This window comes from Lotus japonicus, chromosome 1 (assembly GCF_012489685.1).
Source record: "Lotus japonicus ecotype B-129 chromosome 1, LjGifu_v1.2".
NCBI classification, from domain to species: domain Eukaryota; kingdom Viridiplantae; phylum Streptophyta; class Magnoliopsida; order Fabales; family Fabaceae; genus Lotus; species Lotus japonicus.
The window spans coordinates 103,083,014-103,108,216 of NC_080041.1; the positions used below are offsets into that span (position 1 = coordinate 103,083,014).

Here is a 25,203-nt window from a genome sequence, read left to right on the forward strand (position 1 = left end):
AGAATGCAATAATTACCTTGAACATCAAATCCTAGCAACCAATTTCTTGTACAAATCAAAGCTTGCACATTCTTGGGGAGAAGAGAGCTTCGATATTTGTTGAGAACACGAGAGCCAATACTAAAAGAGGATTCGGATGCTACGGTTGTAATTTGAATGCTCAATATATCACAAGCCATCAATGCAAGAATTGGATATCTTTGTTTATTCTCCTTCCAATATTGCAAAAGATCAAGATCCTTATGATATTGTGAAGAAAGTCTTGGATCATCCAAATATGTTTCCAATTCAGACTTTCCTACTTGTGACATATTTTGATTCTCATATGTGATAAATCTCTACATAATAAAATAGAAACAATAATTAATAAATGTAAAAACTAATTAAAAATTTAGGTAAAAAATAAATACAAGGAGTAAACAAATACTTACATCCAAAACATTGGTGGTAAGAGAACTACTAGGTTGAGAAGCATTAGCAATGTCACTAGTAGTAACCAATGTCTCTTGTGTGGATTGACTTCCACCATCAAAATTGTTGACATACTCATGAAATAGATCATACATCTTTTGTTTGACAATCCTCATCTTAGTTTGGCGAGCAATTGCATCAAGTCCAATGTCAGAATAACAAAACTCCAAAAATTGAAGCTTCAAGCGAGGATCAAGAACGGAGGCAAGTGCAAGAATAACACTATAATCACACCAATACTTATCAAATTTCAGCTGCATTTCTTTTATCATGTCCCTAATCACCGCATCCTCATGAGTCTTATTTTGAAACAACAAACATTCAATAATCCACACTTGCATGAAATACAAATTAGATGTTGGATAAGTGGATCCAGAAAACATATTTGTGATATCATAGAATGGAAGCAAAACCTCACAAATTTTTTTTCCTCTTTCCCAATCTTCATCACTAGGGAGAGATTTGTAGTGTGAATCATCTAAAGCAAGCTCCTTAAATGCACGTCGATATACAAGTGCACTTTTAAGCATCAAGTAGGTGGAGTTCCACCTAGTAACAACATCCAAACGCAAACCAACCTTTGTCTCCTTATCAATACCATGTTTCTCCACATAAACTTTAAAAACATCCCTTCTTCCTTGCGTTGCCCTAACATACTTGACACTTTCTCTAATTTTGGATAAAGCATCATTAGCAACATCCAAACCATCTTGAACTATGAGGTTTAGTATGTGGGCACAACAACGAACATGAAAAAATTCACCATCACATAACAAACTTTTATTATTCTTCAACCTATCTCTCAAAGACTTTTCCAATGTGTCATTAGACTTAGCATTGTCCAAAGTCAATGAGAATATTTTTCCCTCGATTCCCCAATCCACCAAGAAATCATTCACAATCTTAGCCAACTCTTGCCCAGAATGTGGAGGAGGACAATGACAAAAATTAAGAATTTTACTATTCAGTTTCCAATTTTCATCAACATAATGAGCAGTCAATGAAATATAACCAGCAGCAGTACAAGCAGTCCACAAATCAGAAGTCAAATTTATCCTACTTGGAACTTTGGCCAACTCTTCTTTCAATTTTTTTTTCTCTCCCTCATACAACTTAATAATATCTATTGTGGAAGCACGTCTAGAGGGTACCTTTACTTCAGGATTCAAATATTTCAACAACTCTCTAATCCTCCTATACTCCACAAAATTGAAAGCAAGGTCATGCTCTATGATAGACATGGCTAACATATCACGTACAACTTTGTTATCCACTTTTCTAGTTCTCAATTTGGCACCTTGATGAAGCATTAGTTTACCAGCAGTAGTTTCATGAAACTTTGGAATCATTTGACACGCATTTTTGTGACGCCTCAAAGATGAAGTTCCATAGTCATGACCACCACATACATATTGCTTCCCACAAGCAAGACATTCAGCTCTATTTTTCCCATCAGATCCTTTACCAATTGTTTTGAAGTAATCCCAAACATTAGATGTGAGCGACCTATCTCTCTTCTTATTCTTATCAACTTCTGCGGGTGATTCAATGGAATTTTCAGTTTCAAGGTTCAAAGGATTAGCACTAGACTCACCAACATTAACAGTTTCATCCAATTCATTCATAGAGGAATCAGAAGAATCAAATTCAGACATATTTCCTCCTATAAAACAATAAAAATAGAATATATTATCTAACAAAACTATAGAATCTAACTTCAGTAAAAAAACATTGTACAAAAAAAATATCAACACTGAAACAATGACCACACTATGATCTGGTTCTCTAAAATGGAAAGAGTAAAGTGATGGAAAAAACTAAAAAGCATCAAATTTGTGACTTTTTGACCTTTTGTATAATGACTTAGAAAAAAGTAAATAAGTTTGCTAAGATTACACTGGGAACCTCTTGAAATACGTGGTGCTATTAGTCTAATGCATGTAGCATTCCGTCAATTTTAAGTTGGCATATTCTACAACCTATTATAGCTGGTTGGGCATTGTGGCAGACAAAAAACATCCTTAGATATATACAGCACTCACGCTAAACCTGTGTAACCTTTGATTTTGATCATTCTTTCTCACGATAACACCACATTCCAAACTCAGCATTGTCAAAATCAACACTGAAACAATGACCACACTATGATCTGATTTTCTCCCAGCAGCATCACCAACATAAAAGGATTGATTCATATCAATGGTACCAAACAACAGGGAAAATAGAACATTAAGAAAGGAGGAGCAAACCTGGTTTTGTTCATAACTGGACCTGCATCCCTCTCTCTCTCTCTCTGTGTCTATATATGTGTGTGTGGGATTAGGATCCTTTTATGTGTGTATGTGTGTGTGTTATGTGATGGTGCAAGAAGGATGTGAATGAAGCCCGTGGAAAAAGCTGTTAATGATTTGTATTTAGAAATGGGATCTGAGGGCTCTGCATTTTTTTTATCCCAATAAATTGGCTTACATTCTGTGTGTGTCTGTCCATGCTATATATCTTCAGTGAGCATTTTAATCTTGTCTTGTTCACTGCATGTTTATCTCGTCCCATCCTACTTGTATTTTTGCATTATAGTTATCTAATTTATCAATGGTACCAAACAACAGGGAAGATAGAACATTAAGAAAGGAGGAGCAAACCTGGTTGATGGGCGGTGGCGCGGCGGCGTGAGGAAGAGAGGGAGCGTGTGTGGTGGCCGCGGGTGGCTGCTGTGCTGGGTGCTTGGCTGCTGGTGCTGGGCGGCTGGGACAGTGGGACTTGAGGAAGAGAGGGAGCGTGTGTCATTTGAGAGAGAGAGGAGAGGAACCAAAAGTAATTTAGGGTTTGTAACTAAATTGTAATGAAATCAGATAAGATTTTAGAGAGAGGAATGGGTTGGACCTTTTTTTTTTTTGGTGTCTTAAACTTTTTTTTTCCTGTTGGGCCAGTTCTTCATTTCAAGGTTTTTTTTTTATAATGCGGTCCAGCCCGCAAAACCGCGGTTCAACCCGCCTGAACTCGCGGGTTGAGCGGGCCAGACCGCGTAGGCCCGCATTTAAACGGGCAACCATTCAGCGGGCCACAGCCCGCGCGGACTGCGGGTTACGCGGGCCGGCCCGCGGGCGCGGGCCAATTCGCCCAGCTCTATCCACAATACCTGAGATATAACAAGAACAATGACATATGCACTTGCAAAAGGAGCACTACCAGGAGCTTTAGAGTTTGAAACAACCTGTAGAGTATGTTGTCAATTGTTGAATTTGCTTAAATGAATTAGTTATGAGCACTATTAGTTGTTACTTGCCTATTTTCTAACTAGTTTCTGTTCCTCGTATTGACCATTTGAAGCCAATGACATTGATTTCGGCCACATGTTACTTTGATGAAAAAATATTTTACATACACTAGTTTGCTTAACATCAATTTTTTTTAATGTAGCAGCAACATATTTCTCTCTTTACAAATAATCCTTTCCTCACAAAACATTCCAGTCATTTTCAATTTTCCATGAGTAATTGGTTTGAAAATTTTATCGATATGCTTATTTGAAAATTTTGAACCCCTACCCCGGGGTCATGGATCCGCCACCGTGTGAATGAAACATTATTTTTAAACAATCCATTTTTCTATAAATATTCGATTTAATTTTTAAGTTTTCTTAGTTTTCAGAAATATCTTTAAAATGAAAATGAGTACATAGAGAAAATAATTAATTGGGTAGAATTCCAAAAAGTTAGCATCTAAAAAAGTAAAAATAAAAAAAAACTGTGTAAAATGAACAAAATATTATATTTTAACGAGGAGGCTCCATTTACTCTAATGTAATTTTAAAAAGCTACTCCACATCCTCACTCTTTATTGTATTAAAAATTTAATGGTGGAGATTAATTGCTAATGTTCAATCACGTGACCTTCTTTTCTCCTTGCCATGAATTTTTTCAAGCTTCTGATACATCGTCTCTTTGATTCGCCTATTCATCAAAATGGGTTACTTCTAAAAACTCAAAAAAGACAGCATCCTTTTCTCCAGTCCATTCCCATTGCCTTTGAACCATAGCTTATTTTTCTTTCCAATAGGCCCAATTTAATATCAGCGACACCAATATTGAGGTCACACCCTTGATGACGGCGAGGAAACCTGAGTTGTTTAGACCTGATATTGAATTGCTTTATTATCAAATTTCGCTCTTTGGGGAACTATTTGTAAAACTTAATTTAATTATGGTTCAATGGAAGGCTTTCATTGTAGCGACAATTTTAAGTTCATGTACGTACCAAATTGCTCGTTGCAAAACCCTAATTAAATAATTAATACATATATGAAGGTAAAACAAGGTAATTGATACCATCACAATGGCGATGCCGTTGTGGATCAAGGCTAAGAGAATGGAGAGGAGGACAGGTTGTTCTGTCTTTTGAGTTGTTAGAGAGAAACATTTTACTGGTTTAGGAGAGGTTGAGACTGAGGTGCTAGAATCTTCAAATAAAAAAAGTCAGTACAGAGATCCAAATGAGGATCACGTGACAAGGGATTAGCAATTAATCTCAACCATTAATTTTTAATACAATCAAGGGTGAGGATGTGGAGTAGCTTTTTAAAGTGACTCTTAAAGTAAATGGAACCCTCCTCTATTTTAATATATCTTACTGTTTTATTTCTTACAAATGTTTTAGGAAATAAAAATGAATACTGACATTTTCAATGTTAACAAGCTTGTGAGAACATAAAGAAAAAAAAAACAAGGTTGTGGTCCACTACTGACACGATCTTCAGCAGCACTAGAAAAGTGGAGCACATTATGAGAAAACTGGACTATGAGTTATTTGAAGCAATTGGATGCATTCAATGGTTGAAATTTATGCAGGAGAGGGCTTTTTTTTTGTTACACAGAAGAGGGAATTTGATAGAGAGGATCTAGATCCAGCACGTTATGAAAAATTTGGACGCTTAGTTATTTGAAGGAATTGGATGCATCTAAGAGCATCTTTATCCAACACATTCATTAGAGTGTCTACACTTCATTCTTTACAATTTTTCATAGTGTCACATCATCTAAACCACTTACTAATTTTTTACTCCAATCCAAAAACTCTTAAAAGTTTTTCTTGTAGACCCCAGAACCAACTACATATTTTGGGTGATTAAATGATAAACAAATATAATAATATTTTATATGAACATATTTGTGAAAGACACATGAGAGAGAAGTATCTATACTACCACACCCAAATTAGACATGGTGGAAGAACAGTTTCTCTCCAATGGTATAAGACAGTAGTGAGAGAGTCTCTTTAGTGTGAGACACTCTCATTAGAGATGCTCTAATAGTTAAAATTTATGTAGGAGAGGATTAGAGAGAGCAATTGATGGATAGAATCCAAATAAGGTTAACAGTCCGGTGGTTCAACCCGATAAAATAGTTTATAATTAAAATTTTATAATTCAGAAGAAGAAAAAAAATTAGGGTGAAATATACAAATCTCATTCTTATTCAAAATATAACCTCCCTTCAATTTTTTCGTCAAATATCAAATATACTTCTTACTCAACAGAAGTATATCCAAGTATATCCAAGACTTTTTGGCAAAAGCCAAGATGGCTGATTGTAAACCTTTATCTCCACCCATGATCAGCACATCGAGATTGTCTAAACATGAAGGTGTTCCCATCTTTGGTCCCACTTTATACAAGTTTACTGGCTTACAAAAAAAAACTTTATACAAGTTGATTGTGGGAGCATTTTGAATAACTAAATTTGACTAAAGAGAATTTTGAAATGTCTAGATTTGATGAAATATAATTTTGAAATGATTAAGACTGATGTGAAAATTACATGTGGTCACCTATGTGTGACTATAGGATTGCCACGAGGACTTAGACTGGGTATGCGGGTTGGCCCGCCCCACGTAGGTCTGCAGGTAAGCGGTCATGTATTTCCCGCGCTATAGCACCTGCCAGTCTGCGGACTTTGACCTATCTTATCCCTTTGTCCGCCTTTGTAGGCTCGCTCCGCGCATGCCCACTTTACGATGGCCTGCCCCGCGTAGGCTCGCTGTTAGGTGGTCCTTTATTTTCCGCGCTAGTCTCCGGTCCTGCGGACTTCGGCCCGATTACTTAGCTTTACGTGGACTAATGATGAATAAAAAATATTTCAAAAATGTTTTATGACGTCATAAGGACTAGAATCAATTAAACAAATTTTTTCAGAGACTATAAAAACTATGAAAAATTTTTATAGCCACTATTTTAGATTGTGGTGTATAAGTGAGGGGTGATATATCTTTATACACGTGCATGTTTTTTCATAACATTATGTGTTTTATACATTTATTGCTAATATTTAATTATAAATTAAAATTTTAATAATACTTTTTAAAATTTAATATGATAATTTTGGTTCTTCTTTTCATTCATTCGTCTTTAGTTGAAAAAAAGAAGTATGAGAACATTATAAAATCAATTTTTTTATGTTATTACTTAGAGTTTAAAGCTTGTGCACACCACATCCATACATTGGGGCGTATCTAGGGAGGGGTTGGCAGGGGTCATCGTCCCCCAAGAATTTTGAAATTTGCATCAACTATATGTATTTTTCCGAGCTAAACAAATTTATTGTTTCAACTGAGACATTATCATTCACGATATCTTAATTTAGGAAAAAATTTCAGTTTATGTTTTACCAAAAGTTAGTTGAAACTCGAAAGACAACAATATTTCCATTTATTGATAGATTAATACGTCTTGTGTTTGACACTCCCTGTTTCAACAGCATCTACAGAGAAATCTTTTTCTGCAATGAAAGTTGTTAAGATTTTGCTTTGCAACAAAATTGAAGATGATCTTCTCATAAATTTATTAGTTGTATATATCAAGAGAAAAATTGCTGAAAAAATCTTTGTTGATACAATAATAGATATAAGAATTAATTGTAACTTTGGTCCCAAACTAATTGCGTTTTTGCATTTAGCATTAATGGTCATTCCGTCAAAATTCCAACAGAAGTTATTTACTACACCCCTCATTTTACTATTCTCACCCCTCTCTTCATAAATAAAAAAAAATGAATTAAAAAATAAAAAATCCGTAAACTTCTTTAACTCCTTCATCTTCTTCAACCACTTCATTTTCTTCTTATTCTTTTTCTCCCTCTCACCACCAGAAGTCCAGAACCCACCCCACCATAACCCACAGCAGTGAAGCAACCGCTCGCCCACCATTTATTGTTTATTTCTTACTCTGCTTTGCTTTTTCCTGATAATATACATTATTAGTTATCATTACTGGACATCCCAATTTTACAATTAGGTGTTCATTTCTTATGGTTGTTTATACTCCAATATTAATAAACAGGATTTAGATGAACTAATGTAAAAAAAAAAAATAGAAGATAGCCGGAAAGAAAAAACAGTGGGAATAGAAAATCAGAACGTGGGAGACTAAGGGTTCTTTTTTTAACGTGGGAGAGTGGGTTAATGAGGGGTATATTAGTATTTTTATAATTTTATAAGACATCAGTTCTTTTGCTCCATTCCATTCCATTCCTCCCAAATTGGGAGGGAGCAAAAGTGGGGAAAACCGGAAAAGTAATGGAACATAATGGAATTGATACCATTGGTTTCCATCCGATTCCATCCTTTTTTTTAATTACACAAACAATGAATCTTTCATACGCCTCTCTCCCTTCCACTCCACTTCATCCCCTTCCCCCAATCCAAACGAAGCATTAAGCCACCGACTATAATTGGTTTCCCCCGTTAAATCAACATATTTCATATCATTTAAATATTGAAAAATCTCAGAACTTCAACTTCAAAAGATTCTGCATATTTATTTTTGTAGCTTTCTGAAAAAAAATTACCCCTATCCGTTAAATTTTAAATAGTTTTACTTGTTTTGGATTTAAAAGAGTTCTTAGTTTATGTGGTTAACATTGATTGATTTTATGATTATCATTATAATGTGAGAACCACATCAAGTAACGAGGAGGGTGGCACGTTGGTGGCAACAAAGGGAGAAGAAGAATAAGAAGAAAATGAAGTGGTTAAGGAAGATAAAGGGGTTAAAGAAGTTTTTGGGTTTTTTATTTTTTAATTCATTTTTTGTTTTGTTTTTATGAAGACAGGGGTGAGAATAGCAAATGAGGGGTGTAGTAAGTACCTTCTGATAGAATTTTGACGGAAGGATCATTAATGCTAACATAGTCATTCGTTTAGGACTCTGTCTGCTATTTTCATTCGTGTAGGACCAAGAATGCAAAAACGCAATTCGTGTGGGACCAAATGTGCAATTAAGTCTATATAGAATTAGTACTTTGAAAGAACGAAGAGTTATATTTAAATAAATTTTTTATTATTTAAAATTTATATAATATTCAATGAAGATTTTTTTCAGTCTTATACCCCCACAATAAAATCCTAGATACGCCGTGTACACACGTGATGTTTAAGAACAAAGAACATAAAACAATGCAAATACATATATTATGCGCTAGACTTCATTCCCTTATACAAAATACATTCAATCTTTAAGAGCCACATAAAGATTAAAAATGAAACTGATATAAAAGAGTACTGTTGCGTGGATCAAAAAAATTAAACACGAATACACAATATAGTCAATCAGGTTTTGCCACAACACACAAACATTATATGTTTTAAATAAATTTAAATATTACACTAAATCAAATTAAACATACATTCCTGATATAAAATGTTATTTCACATTGGATAATTGGATTATGAAAACCATGTTCTATCTGAATTATGTCTTTCTCTTTTCGTGTCGTTTCCTCTCAGCTAAGTCATAAAAAACTTAGAATAACTTTCAAAAAAAAAAAAAAAAAAAAAAAAACTTCAATTCTCATATCCTACTTCTTATGGATATTTGCATGATATATCTGCATTAATCTTCTTTGATACATTTGCCTGGAACAATCTTGAAGATTTACCCTAAGGATCTTCCAACTGCACCCTACATTGTGCACTTAATGTTGGAAGTTAATACAAAATTAGTGGTTAGGGTTAGGCATTAATTAGTTACTGGTTAAATGCCTAATCATTAGTATTAATGTTGAGAGATAATGTTGACTATATAAGGGTCAATGATTGTATTGAATACACAGAATTAATAGAAAAGAATTTTTCCCTCACTTTATTGTTCTCTCTCTCTGTTTCTCTAACAAACTGGTATCAGAGCCTTCAAACTCCTTGGCCTGTAATCACCACCGCTGAGACTTCGCTCCGGCACCGTTCACGGTGGTCGCCACCGTGCTGCCATTCGCTTCCGCACTCGTTCTGCTTCGCCACCGTCCTGTTATCGTCGTGTTCCTCAATTGGATCTCGCTGCTACGCGATGACCACCACGAACACGGGTCTTCCGGCGAACATTCCAGTACTCAACGGGAAGAACTGGAATAGATGGAACGTTCAGATGAAAGCCATCATGGGTTTTCAAGAAGTCTTGGAGATCGTTGAGAATGGGTTCTCCGATCTTGGTGCGGCACCCACTGAAGCTCAAACCGCTGCTCACAAGGAGAACAAGAGAAAGGATTACAAGGCGATTTGTCTTCTTCATCAGGGTGTTGATGAAGCCCACTTTGAGAAGATTGCAGCAGCGAAATCTTCAAAGGAAGCTTGGAAGATTCTTGAGACCTGCAATGAAGGGGCGGAGCAATTGAAGAAAGTTCGATTGCAAACGATGAGGAGGCAATATGAGTTGATGCAGATGGAACCCAAAGAGAAGATTGCTCAATTTTTCAACCGGGTAATCACACACACGAATGCCATGAAAGCAAATGGGGAGGTAATCACAGATCAGACCATTGTAGAGAAAATCCTTAGAACCCTAACTCCCAATTTCGATCATATTGTTGTTGCCATTGAGGAATCAAGAAAGCTTGATACCCTGAAAGTAGAGGATCTTCAAGGTTATCTAGAAGCACATGAGCAGAGGCTCATGGAGAAATCCACAGACAAGGCTCAAGATCAGGCCTTGCAGGCTCAATCTTCCAAGAAAGGAGGTTATTTCAGAGGTGGATACAAGGGTAATCGAAGCAAAGGTAGAGATACCAAGAGTGGTTCAAAGGTTGGCAGCTCAAAGAATCAAGATCAGGACAAGTCTGAACACAATCCTGATGATGAAGAATCTGGGAAAAGGGGCAGCTCCAACAATTGGCGTGGAGGCAGAAGGAAGTTTGATAGAAAGAAAATCCGGTGCTTCAATTGCAACAAGATTGGTCATCTCTCATCTGAATGCAAGGCACCTCCTGGACATGGTGAAAATCGCAAAGACAAACAACATGATGAAGCAAATCTTGCACGTGAAGACCATGAGGTAACCTCTAATGAAACACCACTCTTGTTAATGATGGTAACTAGTACTGTGCTAGATGGTGATGATAAGTGGTGTTTAGATTCTGGTTGCTCAAATCATATGACTGGTCATAGAGATTGGTTGATAAACTTTGATGAGAATAGGAAAAGTAGTGTTAGATTTGCTGATGGTAGAATGTTGAATGCTGAGGGTATGGGTGATATCATGTTCAGTGATAAAAAGGGTCAACAAGTGTTGTTAGCTGAAGTATGGTATGTTCCTAGCATGACTAGCAACCTGATCAGTTTGGGGCAGCTAGTTGAGAAGGATTTTGATATCAGCATGAAGAAGAAGTTCCTGGAAATTTTTTATCCTTCAGGAAGAAAGATTTTAAGAACTAAACTGTCTTCAAATAGAACCTTTCATGTTCAACTAAAGGCTTTTGAATCACAATGTCTAAATGCCTCAGTCTTAGCTGAGGATGCTTGGCTATGGCATTGGAGGTTTGGACATTTGAACTTCAAAGACCTGACTATGATGAAGTCAAAGAATCTGGTGAAAGGTTTACCTCAAATTCAAAATCCGAGCAAAGTGTGTGACTGTTGCTTAATCAGCAAGCAACCGAGGACCTCATTCAACAACTTCACACCCTCAAGAGCACATGGACTACTTGATATTGTGTACTCAGATGTGTGTGGTCCATTTTCAGTTCCATCATTTGGTGAAAACAAGTATTTTGTGTCTTTTGTTGATGATTGGAGTAGAAAGATATGGGTGTATCTCATAAAATTGAAGAGTGAAGTGTTCACCATCTTCAAGGAATTCAAGACTCTTGTAGAGAAGCAATCTGAGAAAAACATCAAGGTGTTAAGGACTGATGGTGGTGGAGAATTCACTTCAGGTGAAATGGAAAAATTCTGCAAGGATCAAGGAATCATTCATGATGTCACAGCTCCCTACACTCCTCAACACAATGGGATTGCTGAAAGAAGGAATAGAACCATATTGAACATGGTGAGAAGCATGTTGAAGACTAAATCTCTTCCACATAGCTTTTGGGGTGAGGCAGTTTCTACATCTGTCTATGTTCTTAATAGGTGTCCCACCAAAAGACTTCACTCCATGGTACTAGAAGAAGCATGGACTGGAGTTAAACCCTCTGTGAATCACTTCAGAATTTTTGGCTCACTTTGCTATAAACACATACAGATCAAAGAAGACAGAAGTTGGATGATAAAAGTGAAGCCTTAGTATTTGTGGGATACAACTCTACAGGTTCCTATAAGCTCTACAATCCCAAGACAAATCAAGTTCAATTCAGTAGGGATGTTTTCTTTGATGAAGCCAGCTCTTGGAAAGACCTGAAAGATCTATCTCCCACTATTACTAGTATCTTACTTGACTGGGAAGATAGAGATACTATTCAACCAAAACCTCTGAGAGACAATCAAGGTTCACCAGCTCCATCCCAAGGCACTTCATCTCAACCTCAAGCTACTTCACCAGCCACTCTTTCATCTCATAATACTAGACCCTCACGATTAAGAAGCCTTCCTCCGCATCTTAGAGACTTTCAGATGTTTTCTGATGATACCATTAATGAGGAAGGAGATGTGGTTCAATATATGGCTATGCTAGCTGATGTTGAACCAGTTAGTTTTGAAGAAGCTTTCTCAGATCAGGTGTGGAAAGATGCTATGAGAGAAGAGCTTAAGTCCATTGAAAAAAAATGATACTTGGGAACTAGTGAAATTACCTATGAATAAAACCCCTATTTCTGTAAAATGGGTGTTTAAAACTAACCTCAAACCTTATGGAACCGTGGCCAAGCACAAAGCCATATTGGTTGCTAAAGACTTTATGCAAAAGGAAGGCCTTGACTACTCTAAAGTTTTTGCACTAGTAGCTAGGTTAGAAACTGTAAGGCTATTGGTGGCGCTTGCAACATGGAAGAAGTGGACACTTTGGCAACTAGATGTGAAGTCTGCCTTTCTTAATGGTCCACTAGAGGAAGAAGTATTTGTAGTTCAACCTCCTGGTTTTGTTGTTAAAGGCAGTGAAGATAAAGTTCTCAGGCTTAAGAAAGCTTTATATGGTTTGAAACAAGCTCCTTGAGCTTGGAACAGAAGGATTGATTCATTTTTTACTCAAACAGGTTTCTCAAGGTGCTCAGTTGAATATGGTCTCTATTTCAAAGCTCTACCAGATCATGGAGCTTTGTTTCTTTGTCTCTATGTGGATGATCTGCTGATTACAGGAAGTAGCTCATCAGACATAGATATCTTGAAGAACAATCTGAAAAAAGAATTTGAAATGACTGACCTTGGCACACTATCATATTTCCTAGGTCTGGAGTTTATCAAGACTGACAAGGGACTGTTTATGCATCAGAGGAAATATGTTATAGAAGTGCTGAAGAAGTTTAAGATGTGGGACTGCAATGGTTCAGAAATTCCAGCTGAAGTGAATCTTAAACTTGACAAGTGTGAGACTGAATCTCATGTAGATGCTACTGAGTATAGACAAATGGTGGGGAGTCTCAGGTTTATTTGTCATACTAGGCCTGAGATTTCATTCAATGTGGGCATGGTGAGTAGGTTCATGAGTGAACCAAGACATTCACATCAAATTGCTGCTAAAAGGATTCTGAAGTACCTGAAAGCTACATTGTCCTAAGGCATCATGTTTCCAGTTCAAGATGAGAAGGAAGGGCTACACCTTGTAGCCTATTCAGACTCTGATTGGTGTGGAGACTTGGTGGATCGCAAGAGTACCATGGGATACATCTTCACCTTTGCAGGTACCCCTATTTCCTGGTGTTCAAAGAAGCAGTCAGTAGTGGCTCTATCAACCTGTGAGGCTGAGTACATCTCCGCATGTTCTGCTGCTTGTCAAGCTCTATGGCTTCATACCTTGCTTCAAGAGTTGAAGATTGATATTGGAAGCAAAGTGGAGCTGCTAGTAGATAATAGGTCAGCCATTGATCTTCCCAAAAATCCTGTTGCTCATGGACGCTCCAAGCATATAGAGATCAAATTTCATTTCCTTCGTGATCAAGTCAGCAAAGGGAAGATCCATATAAAGCATTGTAGAACTAAGCTACAACTTGCAGATGTGATGACTAAGCCCTTGAGGGCTGACAGATTCAAAGAACTTAGAAAACTAATTGGTGTTACTTCCATTTGATAGTTACTTAGGGTACTAAGTATGTGAAGTGATGGATGGAGATAGTAGGTTTTTTTAAGCATGTTAATGCTGTTTTTTTACTACTGGATCTGTTCAAGAATTTTGCATTATGGGGGGGTGTTGGAAGTTAATACAAAATTAGTAGTTAGGGTTAGGCATTAATTAGTTAGTGGTTAAATGCCTAAACACTAGTATTAATGTTGAGAGATAATGTTGACTATCAATGATTGTATTGAATACACAGAATTAATAGAAAAGAATTTTTCCCTCACTTTATCGTTCTCTCTGTTTCTCTAACACTTAATGCCTAATTGTGGCCACAATTTCATCTTTCTTGCTTTGACATTTGGTTGAAAATGATATGTAAATAAGTAACACAAGAAAGGGGGGGTTTGAATTGTGTTCTTAAAAATTACTTGTTAAAACTTTAGTTCATGAAAAGAAGATAAGTTCTTAAGAAAATTGTTCTGGTGACTTTTCAAAAACTGTTTAGTGCAGCGGAAGTAAGTAAATGAAGCAGAACGATCAGCACACAGGAATTTATACTGGTTCACCCTAAACGATTGGGCTACGTCCAGTACTTGGCCACCACCAAGATTTTCACTAGCAAGTATCAAGGACTTCTCCAATACAAGTATTAGACAGGACTTCTCCAAGTATTATCACGGACTTCTCCAAGTATTGTACAGGACTCCTCCTAGTATTATCACGGACTTCTCCAAGTATTGTACAGGACTCCTCCCACAATCAACAAGATTGTTTGGCTCTACAAGAAATCTCTTCTCAAAAGAGTTGGTGTAGACAATTTATGGCACTGGAACTCTCAGGTGTTTTGGGTTCTGAAAGGACGTTGGAACACACAGGAGTTCAGAATCTAAGAGAGAAGTAAGAGAAGAGGTTTGACTCTTTTAAGGTTTGGTATTCTCTCTTGATTTAGCAGAGGTATGAGATCGGATTTGACTCTTAGGAAATCTGCTGTGAGCTTTTAATGCTTTGAAGAATGTTTTGATTAACTGCTCTGAGTTTTTTCTTTTCTTGCAATAAATTTTTCTCTTCTTCATCTTCAATCTTCAGATATGTCCTTTATATATGATCTTGCTAGTTGTGTAGCCGTTGAGACACAAAATCTGGCCGTTGTTTGTAGCCGTTGTGAGTGTCATCTAACCATTGATTCAAATCTCCGGTTGGTAGCTTCATTAAATGCATGCTGCTGTTCAAAGCTATCCTTTAGCCAAAAAGGTGTACTTTGTCAGCTAGTAGGTGGCGATAGCTTTGGGCTACTTTGCAGAAGAGAGACATTTTGGAAAAGTGATGTTGACGTGTTGTCCTTTTTCCTCTTCATTGGTCATCGAGACTTCTCTCTTCAAAAGTAAATCAGTTTGCACGTGACCAGATTAGTTTCCTTCTAACTAAAGCATGGGGCAAATAGTTGAGATACAATTTTGACTTTCCCGCTCAAAGGCATCTTCTGAAATTCTGAGGTATGACGTGGCATGAAACGATACAGAATAAGTGTCTTCCTTGTTTACTGGACGATGCAGTCATATCTTGCGTAGACTTCTTTTTCCTTATAAGGCTTAGACATATTTGTTGAAGCATGCGACCTTATAATATATATTTCCTGAAAAATGTCATTAACATCTGGAATTAGATTTTAGTAGAGAAAAGTATTTATAAAAATTGTTAGGATCAAAATAAGATTGAAACACGTTGTAACACGTTTGAACTTAACAATCTCCCCCTTTTTGATAATGACAATTTTTATTGAAAAGGATAATGATCAAGAGTAAAAAGAATTTATGCTCCCCCTAAATTGGGTAAGATAAATGTTAAAAACAACTTATTCAAAACATATTACTCCCCCTGAGTTGTATAAAACTTTGGTGTTAGGTTAAGAAAACAACCTTGAACTTGATCTTAACTTTTCTATAATTCCTAATTCCTATTTTCTCCCCCTTTGGCATTATTAAAAAGAAAGGGAAAAGAATGTAGTAGAGAGGTATAATATGCATAGTAAACATGGCAAACGTTAGTTATAAAACGATAAGCATGATGGAACGATAAAATATGCATAATCAGTGAACAATTGTTTGAAAACATAAAAGTAAATGCGAATTGTTCAGGATAGAGAGTTGGCCATTAGCCAAAGCGTGTCAGCAGCTGATCGATTTTCTGGGCAAGAGTCATGAACTGCTGGTTGATGTGGTCACGGTGGTCTTCAAAGTCTTCTCTGGTGACAAATTGAGTCGCCAAGACTTGAGCACTTGAGCTTCCACCTTCAGTCTTGAAATCAGCTTGAAGTCCCTCAGATTCATCTTCTTCTTTTCCATCAGCAGAACTGTTCAGTTGTGACTCTGTATCTTCTGCTTCTTCAAGCATCTTCTCCTTTCCTTTGTCAGCGTTGGCTTTCTTAGAATGAGAAACAACTTCAGGAATGTGAGTGGGTAGGAGTACAAACACCCAAGTTCCAAATTTCAGTGAGAGCGCGGAGGTCCGATTCATGAGAGAATATGGCAGAGTACCAACATATCCCTCAGAGACACTCAATTTCCAGAACTCTGGATCAGGAACTTTGCAAGCGTGAAGTTGGAACAAGTAGTTGTCACCCTCTTGTCGTTTCCATGTGGCGGTGAGCTGATTGCTTGAAGACTTGTCAATCTTTCTTGCCAGAAGGTTCAGGTAGCTTTTGAACGATCCCTTGGTAGTCCTCAAGGTGCGTCTGCGTTGGATAGCAGAGGACACTTGCGTCTGAAGGCGCCTCTTTCTTGCTTGAGAAAAATAGAGAACAGTACCGGATCTGCTTGCCTTCTTAGTGCTTGCTTCCGTGAACGGTTTGAGAGTAGAAGTCATATGCTCATCAACAATCAATGACTTAGGCAAAGATTGAGCAAGTTGGAATGCAGAGGCATTCTCTTGTGCAACGACAGTTTGGTCATTGATGAAAGCAGTGTTCATGGTAGAGTTTGGTTGAGATGTGAGTGGTTCATTTGTTGTTTCAGTCAAGGGTTCATTGAGGTTTGTGTTTGGTGGGAGTTTTGGCAATGGTTCAGTGTGGTGTTGTGAATGTGTTGGAGAGGAGTGTGGTTTTTGAGTATTGTCAACAAACAGTGAATCCAGAAATTCTTTGTTGGACATTTCAGAAGGAATTTCTTGATAAGGTAAGAGAGAGTTTTCTAACCTTGTGTGAAGGACAATGTCCTCATCAAAGAAGGGCTCCTCAGGTTCAGCAGAGAGAATCTTTCTTTTCTGATATGCAGGTTGTGGTTCAACAGTAACTTGAGGTTCTTCAAATTGCTTCCTCAATCTCTTTAGCTTTTTGGGTTCAGCCTTCCTGACAGGCGAAGAACCTTTTCCTGATCTGGTTCTTGAAGCGATGGGGTTGGATTGAGACTGCAATGGTTCACCACTCTTCACAATCTTGATTCGAACAGACTGTTCTTCCTCGTCCTCAGGGAACGGTGCGATGCGGAGAGATGCAGGAACAGTTCTCTTGGACGGTTCCTTCTTTGACACATCGGACAGTTCTGTCAGATTTTTCTTCCTTGTCTGGACAGTCTGTTCAGCAGATACATTTTCTTTTCCTTTGGTGGTTTTCCTTGTTCTGGGCAAGAATTCTTCAGGAACTTCAGAGGCATCAAAGGGAATGTTCATTTTGCTCACATCTCCCAGCCTGATCGGTGAAGGAAAGATCACATCTTCATTCAAGCGATCCTCTGATTCCAGAAACTCTTTGATAATACCTTTCTTTTCGAAAATGACGGTCAGCAGCGAGCCAAAAGGAAGGTATCCTTGGCTTTTCTCCAGATAGTTGATCAAGTAGTTCCACATCAAGTGTGCAGGGTTAATTTTCACTATTTTCAAGATCTTGTACAATGCGTACCTTGCATGCGCATTTACATAATTTCTTGCACCATCCTTTGGTAAGATAACCTTGCTAATCACAGCATTGTTGAACTTTATATCATCAATGAGATTGCCCACTTCCACAGTCAGTGGTTCCTCTTGGTTCTTCCAAATGCACTTCCAGTCATCAACTTTTGCAAACCAATTTGGGGAATATTTTTCACCAACTTCCAACTTCACATTCAGTGCTTCAGCCATGTCGTTGAGAGTCACTGAGATGATCTTGTCATTTACTTTGGACTTAATGACTTGTCTGTGATTTATCACAACGGCACAGTCATAAAATTCCTTTACCAAAGGCACATACACTTCGCGCTGAGCCATGGTGTACACCGTCTCCCAGTCCTGATGAAGTAAGTCTGCAAGCCCAGCCATCTTCACGAAGGCAAACACCTTCAGATCAAAGTACCTTGGGGACACAAGAGAGTTGTCACCCAGTTTCTCAGTTTTCATGGCTCCAACCTCCTTGAGTTGAACAGAGCGTTGGCGGTTGATCCTCTCTGATCTCCTCTGGATGATCTCCATTTCTTCAGCAGAGTAAGGTGTTTTACCACCTTTCTTGGATGGGGCCTTAGATTTGGAAGGGGCTTTGGAAGAGGTAGCAAGAACTCCGGCCATTTGGGAATGAGAGGAAGTTTCAGAGGAGGCTTAGGGTTTCTTTACTTGGAAGAGAGAGAGAGTAAGTGTCAAATGAAGTGAGGTGAAAGAGAGAGAAGGAAATCTTTTGGATATATTTGATTTGGAATATGGAATGGCAGTTTTGGGTGGTGTGCAGATGGCGGTTTTCTTTTCATGAGAGAGAAACTATTAAACAATTGAGCAGTTGAGACCACGCGCGTTAAAAGTAAGAGAGATAACTGCTTCGCATTTAATGTGATGAGACCTTTCAAAGTTCACTGTTGTAGCACGTGCAGGAGTAATGATGCTTGAACTAAACAATGTCTTTGCCAGCTGTTAACCAAACGATATAGATTTCCTGAGAGCAACTTCATTGAACAGAGAGTTGTTGAACGATTTGATCTACTGGTTGAACAGTGAGGAGACAGAACAGTGCGGATGTTCTTCGAAGAACGAAACCTGCAAAATAGAAGCCTTTGTTTCCATACCTTTTATTGAGCAGAGTGCATATTTATCCTTGTTCTTAGATCTGAGAATCTGCCTTCTAAAAGAGGTTTCGTGAGTATGTCAGCAAGTTGATCTTCTATGTGTATATGAGATATATCAATGTTTCCCTTTGCCACAAGGTCTCTAATGAAATGATGTTTGATCTCAATGTGCTTTGTTCTTGAATGCTGAACTGGGTTCTTGGCAATATTGATAGCACTTGTGTTATCACATAAAAGAGGTATCTTGTTTTCATGAATGTTGTAATCCTCAAGTTGATGCTTTATCCATAGGAGTTGTGTACAACAAGAGCTTGCTGCCACATATTCAGCTTCAGCAGTGGATAAGGAAATAGTGCTTTGACGTTTACTTGTCCAGGATACTAAACAGTTTCCCAGAAAGTGACATCCTCCACTAGTGCTTTTCCGTTCAACTCGATCACCAGCATAATCCGCATCACAAAATCCTTTCAACCTGAAATCTTCACCTTTCTCATATAATAGACCAAGATTAGCAGTACCAATTAAATATCTAAAGATTCGCTTAACAGCACTAAGATGAGATTGCTGTGGGTTTACCTGAAACCTTGCACATAGACAAACACTAAACATTATGTCTGGTCTGCTGGACGTTAAATAAAGAAGTGAACCAATCATCCCTCTGTACGATGTTGGGTCAACTGGTGAGCTTTCATCACTTTTGTCCAGAACAGTGTTGGGATACATAGGAGTACTCATCTCATTTGACTTGTGCATGTTGTATTTCTTGAGCATATCCTTTATGTACTTGGACTGATGTATGAAGATCTTGTCTTTCTCTTGCTTGATTTGAAGTCCCAGAAAGAATTTCAGTTCTCCCATCATACTCATTTCAAATTCACTTTGCATGAGAGTAGAAAATTCTTTACACAGTTTATCGCTAGTTGCACCGAAGATGATATCATCAACATACAATTGTACAAGGATGTAGTCGTCCTTCAATTGCTTCCTGAAGAGGGTGTTGTCAATCTTTCCTCTTGAAAAACCATTCATCATGAGAAAGTTGCTTAGACGATCATACCAAGCCCTTGGGGCTTGTTTTAAACCGTACAGAGCTTTCTTCAACCTGTACACGTAGTCTGGAGTGGATGGTTCTTCAAAGCCTGGAGGTTGCTTCACATAGACTTCCTCTTCAATTACTCCGTTCAGAAAGGCGCTTTTGACATCCATTTGATATAGCTTGATGGAATGTTGACATGCAAAAGCTAGGAGTATCCTTATTGCTTCAATTCTTGCAACTGGTGCGAACGTTTCAGTGTAGTCAATTCCTTCTTGTTGGTTGTAACCTTGTGCTACTAGTCTCGCTTTGTTTCTAGTGACTTTCCCGTTTTCATCCATCTTGTTTCTGAAGACCCATTTAGTACCAATGATAGATTTTCCAGTTGGTCTTGGAACTAGGGTCCATACTTGACTTCTTTCAAATTGATTTAGTTCTTCTTGCATAGCCAGAATCCATCCTTCATCTTGTAGAGCCTCTTCAACGTTCTTTGGTTCAATCTCTGAGATGAATGCGCTGTTTGATTCTTCTCTGAATGCTGATCTGGTCTTTACTCTTTCTGATACACTTCCAATGATTTGCTCTGGTGGATGATCACTTCTGTACTTCCACTCCTTTGGAAGTGAGATTCCGCTTGAAGTCATGACTTGGTCAGACTGTTCAGGAATAGTACCAAGAGGTGACGGAGATTGATCTTCATGAACTAATTCTGATGGTTGAGCTCTTGTTGTGTCGTCATCTGCTTCATCATGATCTGATAGGTCTAGATTGAGAAAATCTCTTTCTAAACGGTCAACGGCCTTGATTGAACTATCATCGAACTTGACATTGATAGATTCTTCAACAACTTTTGTTCTTGAGTTGTAAACTCTATAGGCTTTGGAGTGAGAAGAATATCCAAGGAGAATTCCTTGATCAGACTTATTGTCAAATTTTCCGATGTTGTCCTTGGTGTTGAGAATGTAACACTTGCATCCAAATGGATGAAAGTACGATACAGTTGGCTTTCTATCTTTCCATAGTTCATATGGAGTCTTTTTCAACATGGGTCGCATAGATATTCTATTCTGAATGTAGCATGCAGTTTCAATAGCTTCAGCCCAGAAATACTTTGGTAGGGAAGTTTCACTGAGCATTGTCCTTGCCATTTCTTGAAGTGATCTGTTCTTCCGTTCAGCTACACCGTTTTGCTGTGGTGTCCTTGGAGCTGAGAACTGATGGCTGATACCTTCTTGTGCACAGAATTTTTCAAAATCTTCATTCACAAACTCTCCTCCTCTGTCACTGCGAATGGCTGTGATGCAGTAGCCCTTTTCATTTTGAACTCTTTTACTGAAGATCTTGAATGCTTGGAATGTTTCATCCTTGCTTCTTAGGAAGTAGACCCAACAGAATCTTGTGTAGTCATCGATAATGACAAAACAAAATCTTTTTCCAGAAACACTAGCTACCCTAGTGGGACCAAACAAATCCATATGTAAGAGGTCCAGAGGTTTGCTAGTACTGACAAAGTTTTTAGCACGACAGGAGGTACGATGTTGTTTGCTTTGAATACATGCAGAACATGTAGCATCAGATTTAATAGATAGTTTTGGCAAACCACGTACTAAGTCATTACTTATGATTTTAGTAATGGTCCTTAAGGATGCATGCCCTAGCTTCCTATGCCAAAGCCATGTATTATCCTCTGATGATACTAGACAAGTTACATTTTGATTTGCTAGGTTTTCCAAGTTCGTCTTATATAGATTCCCTTGTCTCTGAGCTTCAAAGATGATTTTGTCATCGGAATCAGTAACACTACACTTCACTTTATTAAAGGAAACAGTGAATCCACTATCACATAATTGACTTATGCTAAGTAGATTATGTTTTAACCCTTCAACTAATAAGACATTATTAATTACTGGAAGAGGTTCCTTACCAACAGTACCTTCTCCAACAATGAATCCTTTTTGATTTCCACCAAAGGTTACACATCCACCATCAGATCTAACTCGAATCTTGGGGAACATAGACTTTTCTCCCGTCATATGACGCGAGCATCCACTGTCCAGGTACCATTGTTGGACGTTTCCTTCGTTCTGTTAAGTAAATCTGCAACAGGAATTATTGATTTCTTAGGTACCCAGATTTTCTTGGGTCCTATAGGGTTAGTTGCACGCTTGGGAGGAATCTTCTTCTCATAGAAGATTTTCTTTCCTTCCCTTTCTATTGAACAGTTCACAACAAATTTAGATTCACTATCAATAGAAGAAGTAAACGATATATCAGACATGGTTTCATTAGACGGTTCACTGCTGTCAAAACCCAGACCACTTTTATCATATAAGTCTCTACTGTTTCCACATAGTTTAACTAAGTTGTCATGCCCTATTGTGAAGGTAGATAAATCATCAATCAAAACTTTGATTCTTTTCTTTAAAGCAGATACTTCCATTGTGGAGTCTTGTTTCTTTAAAAACTCATTTTCAAGAATAATGGAATCTTTTTCTTTTAAAACTTTCTCATGTTCTTTTTGCAACTTGGAAAACTGTTTCTTCAGGTTCTTGTATTTTTCAGATAAAGTGTAAGAATGTTCAAGCAGTTCATTAAACTCTTCTTCAAGGTTTTCAGATCTTACCTCATCATCTTCATCATCATCTGATCCATCTACTGAAGCCATGAGAGCGAATAGAGATTCTTCATCTTCTTCTTCCTCGTCATCTTCAGAGTTGTTCTCAGAATCATCCCAGCCAGTTACTAGAGCTTTCTTCTTCTTGTAGAATGGTTTCCTGACAGGCTTTTTAGCTAGTCTAGGACAGTCTGGTTTGATGTGACCTGGCTTTTTGCATTCGAAACATGTAATGTTGCTTTTGTCTGCAGTTGAGGTGCTTTCACCTTTGTGTGGAAAGGATTTCTTTTTCTGACTTGATTCTCTTTTGTTGTCCTTCTTCAGGCCTTTTCCTCTTTGTTGTTTGATCCACATCTTTTTGAACTTTCTGTTGAACAGTGCTTGCTCATCATCGGACAGTTCTTCTGAGGAATCTTCTTCATCAGACATTTCTTTCGTCTGACTGTTTTTGGAGATGTTAGCTTTGAAGGCGATGCTTTTCTGCTTCTTTAGGCTTTCATCTTGAGAAAGTTAAATCTCATGAACCTTCAGAGATCCCAGGAGATCTTCAAGTTTTAGTGTGCTAAGATCTCTTGCTTCTTGGATAGCAGTAACTTTGGGTCTCCATCTTTTAGGAAGGCACCTCAGTATTTTTGTGATTTGATCAATGTGTGCGTATGTGCGATCGAGATTTCGAAGACCATTGATAATGGTTTGAAATCTTGCGAACATTTCATCAATGGTTTCATTATCCTTCATTTTGAAGGTTTCATATTCAGCCACTAGTAAACTTACTTTGGCTTGACGTACATTTACTGTACCTTCATAGGCAAGCCCTAGAGCTTCCCATACTTCTTTGGCAGTTGCGAGTCCATCAACTTTGTCCAACTGAGCTTTGCTTAAGGCACATAAGAGAAATAGTTTTGCCTTTGAATTGAGTTGATAGTCTTTGCGTTGAGCTTCTGTCAGCTGATCTTTCTTGATGGGTTCACCAGCGTCATCTTTATAGACGATGTTGCCATTTTCAATGATATCCCACAACTTGTAGCTTGAGGATTCTATGAAAAGTTGCATGTGCGTCTTCCAGTAGGGATATTCGGTTCCATCAAAGAAAGGAGGCTTGTTGGTGGATGAGCCCGTAGCGATAGCTTGATCTTCTGCCATGGATCTTTACTCTACACCTGTTAAGATGTTAGTTCTAGAGCCTAAGCTCTGATGCCAATTGATATGTAAATAAGTAACACAAGAAAGGGGGGGTTTGAATTGTGTTCTTAAAAATTACTTGTTAAAACTTTAGTTCATGAAAAGAAGATAAGTTCTTAAGAAAATTGTTCTGGTGACTTTTCAAAAACTGTTTAGTGCAGCGGAAGTAAGTAAATGAAGCAGAACGATCAGCACACAGGAATTTATACTGGTTCACCCTAAACGATTGGGCTACGTCCAGTACTTGGCCACCACCAAGATTTTCACTAGCAAGTATCAAGGACTTCTCCAATACAAGTATTAGACAGGACTTCTCCAAGTATTATCACGGACTTCTCCAAGTATTGTACAGGACTCCTCCTAGTATTATCACGGACTTCTCCAAGTATTGTACAGGACTCCTCCTAGTATTATCACGGACTTCTCCAAGTATTGTACAGGACTCCTCCCACAATCAACAAGATTGTTTGGCTCTACAAGAAATCTCTTCTCAAAAGAGTTGGTGTAGACAATTTATGGCACTGGAACTCTCAGGTGTTTTGGGTTCTGAAAGGACGTTGGAACACACAGGAGTTCAGAATCTAAGAGAGAAGTAAGAGAAGAGGTTTGACTCTTTTAAGGTTTGGTATTCTCTCTTGATTTAGCAGAGGTATGAGATCGGATTTGACTCTTAGGAAATCTGTTGTGAGCTTTTAATGCTTTGAAGAATGTTTTGATTAACTGCTCTGAGTTCTTTCTTTTCTTGCAATAAATTTTTCTCTTCTTCTTCTTCAATCTTCAGATATGTCCTTTATATATGATCTTGCTAGTTGTGTAGCCGTTGAGACACAAAATCTGGCTGTTGTTTGTAGCCGTTGTGAGTGTCATCTAACCATTGATTCAAATCTCCGGTTGGTAGCTTCATTAAATGCATGCTGCTGTTCAAAGCTATCCTTTAGCCAAAAAGGTGTACTTTGTCAGCTAGTAGGTGGTGATAGCTTTGGGCTACTTTGCAGAAGAGAGACATTTTGGAAAAGTGATGTTGACGTGTTGTCCTTTTTCCTCTTCATTGGTCATCGAGACTTCTCTCTTCAAAAGTAAATCAGTTTGCACGTGACCAGATTAGTTTCCTTCTGACTAAAGCATGGGGCAAATAGTTGAGATACAATTTTGACTTTCCCGCTCAAAGGCATCTTCTGAAATTCTGAGGTATGACGTGGCATGAAACGATACAGAATAAGTGTCTTCCTTGTTTACTGGACGATGCGGTCATATCTTGCGTAGACTTCTTTTTCCTTATAAGGCTTAGACATATTTGTTGAAGCATGCGACCTTATAATATATATTTCCTGAAAAATGTCATTAACATCTGGAATTAGATTTTAGTAGAGAAAAGTATTTATAAAAATTGTTAGGATCAAAATAAGATTGAAAC

General features: G+C 37.8%; 1 protein-coding gene across 1 annotated transcript; it reads right to left on the reverse strand.

Annotated features, from left to right (window-relative positions):
• Positions 1 to 321: 321 nt before the first annotated feature.
• Positions 322 to 6,123, reverse strand: LOC130715928 (zinc finger BED domain-containing protein RICESLEEPER 2-like). The gene is made up of 3 exons (XM_057566088.1): positions 6,000 to 6,123; positions 428 to 2,134; positions 322 to 338 (listed from the first exon to the last, which is right to left on the reverse strand). Exons 1-3 carry the CDS (start codon positions 6,121 to 6,123, stop codon positions 322 to 324), a joined length of 1,848 nt encoding a protein of 615 aa, XP_057422071.1.
• Positions 6,124 to 25,203: the final 19,080 nt, after the last annotated feature.